The following is a 5,904-nucleotide window of genomic DNA, read 5'->3' on the forward strand; positions in this document are numbered from 1 at the left end:
AAAAAAAAAAAAAAAACTGTGCTCAGCCAGTTTTCTGGCAGCTAGTTAATAAAAGACACAAGCGGAAATGTGTTTTTGTATTTGTCAGAGGCTGTGAGGAAAAAACCCCCCCAAAAAAACAACCTTTCATTAACACATAATAATTTAATGCTTTTATAGAGATTTGTTGTCTCTATGCTTCTTGCAATCTTGTGCTTCTTGTGTTTGCTCATTATTACAACTGCATCAACAACAAAGTGTTTCTTCCATTTTTAATACTATGTTTCTCCTTGTTCTTTACCCTTGTTTGTTTGTTTGTTTGTTTTTTGCCATTGTCTGTTTCTTTGCTATTGCTTCCTTTTTCTAGCTGATGCAAAGGACTTTGTGTTTCCCTCAGTGTGCATGAAAACCACCACACAAACAGAGATTTAATTGATGAATTAGAGATGCATTGTACCAGATTTAACTGCAGACTAATGTGTAAAGACCCTATAAAATGCAAGCAGAAATCATAATCACAAATAATGAATTGAGATAAGAACTTCAAGCAGTGATTTGTGTTTTAAATGTAATTGTTGATAAAGAAATCATGAAATCAAAAGGATTTTACTTTATGTTTTGAACAGGAAAACATTGGGTTTTTTTTTCTGTAAATCCAAAATATATTTGAGTTTAATGAATTGTCAAGACGCCTAATTAGGTTTAAATAAAAAAAAAACAACAACAAAAAACTCAGCTTTGTTGCACATAAAATTGTGCAACAAAGCTGAGTTTTTTGTCCATGTGGCAGCAAAACACCATCATTACTGTGCATAATTACAAACTTCACACATGCAAAAGGATAAAATGCAGCAATCAGGAAACTGAAAGGGCAAAGCAGCAGGAAGAGACCAGCACAAAAAAAAACAACAAAAAAACATTGTCAAATTCTGCTGCTGTTCTCTGTCCCAATAAAAACAAAACTGAAGGCAAACAGGGATGCTGTCCTCCACTGTTTCACCCTCATCCAGCATCATAATCTCCCCATCTGGTGCTCTAACTGACAGCAGCCCTCTACAGCCCGACCAACAGATTTTCTTTTGATAAAATCTCTCTGGACAGACCAAAAAACCCCGGTTTTCAACCCCCCTCCACCCCCACAAGCCCTCCTCATCCCCCACAAGCAGCAGCCCTCCGGCCACACATGATGACATGAAGACACAGTTTTGCACACATCTTACCTTAAAGTTGTGGACTTTTTCAGACCTGGGCGACTGGACAACCTCCTTCAGCGAGGCTCTGCGAACCAGTGAGGTGAGCTGCGAGTAGGCTAACAGTTTAAGTGGTTGCCAAAAAGTGGCTGAAGGTTTCTGTGGCCCCATCCTCATTCCCAGAGCCGCCGCCAGAATGTCCTCCTGATTGGCCTCTCGCTTGGCCTTTTGCACCAGAGGCTTGTCTTTCTTTTGTACGTCGTAGGACTCTCGAGATGGCATTCTGAAGCTTCAGTCTTCAAAAGGGAAAAAAGATAAAAGAAGTGTAAAAAAAAAAAAGTCCCAAAAAATGAGGATAGTCTCCTAGATTTTTTTTTTTTAAAAGAAGTGACTGTCAAACAATATGACTTGCATTTTCCCAGTTAAATAAGCGCATCTCCAACATAAATGTCCTTTTAGAGTATGACGAAAAAGTATACAAAACCCCTATAAATAAGAAAAAAAAAACTGTAGTCTTTGAATCTTCACACAGTCAAGACAGCAGATCAAGTGCAGCCTCTATGATTGGAGTGCCAGGTTTTATGCAAAAGGGGTGCAGCCTTGGATGCTCATGTGCTTCCCTAGGAACGTAAATGCAGATGAGATGAGTGGCTGAGCTAATCCTCTCCTCCCTGCGCAGAGCTGATATTCTCCCCTGGAACAGAGACGGCGCACTGTTGTGTGTGGATGCTGACAGGGGCGGGCTGAAAGCGAGAGAGGGGGAGGAGGATGGAGGTGGACCCTCTAGTAGTGGCAGAAGATTAAATGGATCCCACCAGCCAATCGCAGCGTGGCTACACCAGCTTTGTAGTAGCCGCTACTCCGCCTCCCCCCACGCCACCCCACGCACGCCATTCGAGCAGGATGACATGAAATGAGAGTGGGACGATAATGAGCAATGAATGAGTCATGCATCCAGAGTGGGCTCCAGCCCGGAGAACTTGCGACAGCATGTGGGCCGTTAGAGGCGAAGCTATTTTCAAAACCGGGTTGCCACAGAAACCGGTGACGACTGGAGCCTTCAAGGGCAAAGACGCACAAGCTCCAAGCATCAGACAGAAACAGGAAACACATGGATGCGCGCCATCATGCCGAGTGATGCAACTAAAGTTCGCATTTCAAACAGTTCAAACTAAAATTTGTCAGAAAGTAACTTCTGTAAATTACACAATCGTTACTTTTTAAATCATTTGTAGCAAGTCCTGCCAGATTTGAATGTCCACCTGCAGGAACTCATCCATGCAGGTGACTCCTCACGGTCTTTAAAATATGAGCAGCACATGACCTTGCTTTGTTGTTACGATCCAAATGTTTTGTAAAATTTCCTATGGATACATCTCCAAGTCATCTTCAAATGACTGGTCTTTATTTACTACTTTAACATTTAAAAAAAATAAATTAAAAAAAAAGCTTTGAAACAACCCTCAGTTAATTGTACAATTCATTTTTTATTTTTTATTTTTTTTGTGGATGTACAAAACCTTGAATGCAAATCTGTCACTCAGTGAAAGGAGTGACGAATTTTAGAAAGACAGTGATGTAAAACAGCTTCTGTAATGGAGTACCTGTAAAAAAAAAATTCCGTAATGATACTTTGAAACTTGTTTGAAAAATAAAGAGGTAAAGTTAATACTTTACAAGTACTTAGGACAGGTATGTAGTTCACTCTCTTCCATTAGTTAAAGTGCTTTCTGATTGGTTGATCAGTCCCTTGTGCTGCCTCCTCACGCAGCAGGGAAAAAATGAAAACGAAAAAATTGAAGTAAAACATGAGAGCAGGTTCTTCCCGGGTCAGAAAGGACCCATCAGCCTTTTGAGTCACAGCTGTGATAACTGTTTTATTTGCATCACACTGGATGTTGCATCCATCTATTTTTGTGCAAAGTTCTTGCTTTGTTTTTTTGTTTTGCTTTTCCTCCACAAATTCAATGTGTGCTCAGTGTCCCTTCAGTAACGGTCTTTGAGCGTCCAATCCAGTTCAGTAGGTGAACCAGAGTGAGGATCCTCCAGACATCCGAACGCTGTGCCAGAATGGACAGCAAGCCAGTTTCAGAATGACATTTGGCAGACAGAGAAGCCGTTGGCGCAGATCATCCTCTAGAGACGACTGCAGGAGAACTGCCTTAGCAAAAATTAGTCCTGTGAAAGTCACACAGCCCACATCTGTCTCAGTAAGGTTCTTATTTCCTGCTCCATTTAGAGGTTCTGGTGATAAATCTCTTAAAATCTGGTTCAGGTTAAAGTGGAAATTAGAAACAAAATAATGATGTAAAGCTGCTTTCTGCAGGGGAACTTAAAAAGATCCTGATAACTCTTATTATCCAGTTCAATAATTATTTTAAGTGTTCATTCTCTGGTAATGGCATTTTTTAATCCAGTAGTCTCTCACTCCAGTCTTTGAGCACCAATGTCCTGCAGCTTTTAGACGTGACCCTAGTTCTGCATACCTGAATAAAATGGCTGGAATAGCTCTTCAGCATACAATCAGCTACTGCAGAAACCTGCTAATGATCTAATCATTTGATTCAAGTGCGCTGAAGCAGAGACACATGCAAAAGTTGAAGGACCTCAGCTCTTGACGGCAGGAATTTAAAAACCCAGATTTAACCTGTAGCTGGAGAGTAGAAGTGGTGATTTTCTTCTTTGTGTTTTTTTTTCTTTTTTTTGTGTGCTTAAATAGCAAATGGAATAGGTTAATTGTAAATAAAATTATTGATTCAGTTTAATTCTGTAGCTCTTGTTAATGATTCTTATAGGCTTCGATTGCTTCATTTGTTATTTATGCTGAATAAAGTTTAAAATCTGAGACATAGAAATATCCTAAACATTTCTAAGTACCAGGATTTTTGGTCAGTTTTGATGCCAATTGATTTATAAACATTCATTTAATTTAGGCACCTAAATTAAATCTATTATCTGTTCAATGACTATTTGCCTGAATGCCAGTTATGTAAACCATAACAATGGAAACCCAGAATGAGTTGATGCATTTTCAAATCACTGCAAGAGCACACCAAAAATGTTTTTATTGCACATAAATATTCAGTTTAAGAATCTCCTTCTAGCCCTTAAATTATGGTAAAATATACAATAAAGAATTAAACGGCATTTGTCTGTGCCAGCCGTGCAATATGCTCGCTCTGAGCCGTCCTCTTTCTTTGCAGGCTTTGTCTGACTGTTCATTTCCTTGAGGTATATTGCTGACGCAAGCCTTTGTGTTCTCCGCATGCAGATGAAGTCTCAAATATAACACTGTGATTGCAATGTGGAAGAAAAGAAACTTCAGCCTGCCCGTGTTGTTCGCACTTCAAGTCAAATGTGATTACACTCCCACGTTTGAGGGTTAAGAACAGGTGACGTTCTCACCTGTTTTTTTTTTTTTTTTTACAGCAGCGGAGGAAGGGACTGGATGCAGACTGGAGAACAAGAGGTCGATGGGTTGAGTTCACGCTGCTCCTATTTCACTGGAGAGATTTCAGCATGAGGGTATGAGCAGCAGAGAGGAGGAGAAAAGAGGCTTTGAAGATCAGAGTGATTATGTAGAATGGCATCCCAAACTGGGCTTTCTGACAGGGACGGGTTTGAAACATGAAAGTTGCGAGGCAGATTCCTTCCAGAGCAGCTCGCTCCACTGAAGTCTCCGCTCACGCGGGTGACCTGAGAGCGATGGATAAAACACAGTGAGGGCCTTTTATATGCATCGGTCCGTCCTCCTCACACCTGGAGCAGCTTCTGCAGGTTTTGGAGAGTAATTGTGTTTCCTGCTGTTGTCTGCTTCTGTCCCAGTATGTGGCTCACTTTGACTGCAGCTCTAATTGACACTGATTGATTTTCTTGTTTCCCCAAACATGCCCAGAGATGGGACCCTTGAGGAAAGATGCACAGGATGCGGGGCTTCTCCATCTGTGTCCGGCCTGGACAGACTCCTCTGCGTTCAGGGTTTACACAATAATCCAGTCCTGACAATCTAGTTTAATTCTGACTTAACCCAAAAAAATACAACCTGAAAAACTTTATTTCCTTTTTCTTTTTTCTTCCAATCTTTTCTAATCCATTAAGCTGTGGCTGAACATTTCTGCTGGGTTCAGGAACTGTTACATAAGGAAGTGTTGGTGTGATTGCAATGCCGACCCAAAATGACACAAAGACCCATTTATTCTCATGGAATCAATGAGTGCTATTTCTAGTGCAGACATTCATATAACAGTGTTTGTGATTAAAGAGGGACGGCCAAACTAATCCATTCTAATTCACTTCCAGAGCGAATGATGAAGAAAAGCCAACAGAAAGCTTTAAATCAATGTAAGGCGGCTGCAGAAAGTGTTGGAAATTCAGTTACATAATTCTGAAAACTGTAGTTTGATATAATGCGAGACAAACCGTTCAGCAAAACCTGAATGTTAACAAAGACTGATGCTAATTCTGTCCTTTGCAACTTTTAAATGCATTATATTCAATATTCAGTAACATACATTGTAGTTTGAGCACTCGTTAGCTCATTTGCAAATACGTGTTTTTTTAGCATCAAGAGTGAAAACACTAATGTGGCAGAAACCTGAAGCAGAAACCCAAACGATTCAGAGAAGGTCACTTTTTACCCAAGGTAGCATCACCTGTCTCTTGTGGATGTTGTAGTTTATTGGGTTAGATGTCTCGTCATATTGTCATATTGGAGCTCGATAGGCCATGACGCTAC

At 40.4% G+C, this 5,904-nt stretch overlaps 1 protein-coding gene across 1 annotated transcript in view; it reads right to left on the bottom strand.

Annotated features, from left to right (window-relative positions):
* The window catches only part of chn1 (chimerin 1), a 10,370-nt gene extending 8,390 nt beyond the window's left edge, over window positions 1–1,980 (bottom strand). Inside the window, exon 1 of the mRNA XM_007546492.2 lies at window positions 1,200–1,980. Coding sequence (XP_007546554.1) covers window positions 1,200–1,451 — 252 coding nt within the window. The 5' untranslated portion in view covers window positions 1,452–1,980. The remainder of the gene's footprint in view (window positions 1–1,199) is intronic.
* Between the last annotated feature and the right edge of the window lie 3,924 nt (window positions 1,981–5,904).

The sequence above is a fragment of the Poecilia formosa genome, unplaced genomic scaffold, assembly GCF_000485575.1.
Source record: "Poecilia formosa unplaced genomic scaffold, Poecilia_formosa-5.1.2 Scaffold16, whole genome shotgun sequence".
Lineage (NCBI taxonomy): Eukaryota > Metazoa > Chordata > Actinopteri > Cyprinodontiformes > Poeciliidae > Poecilia > Poecilia formosa.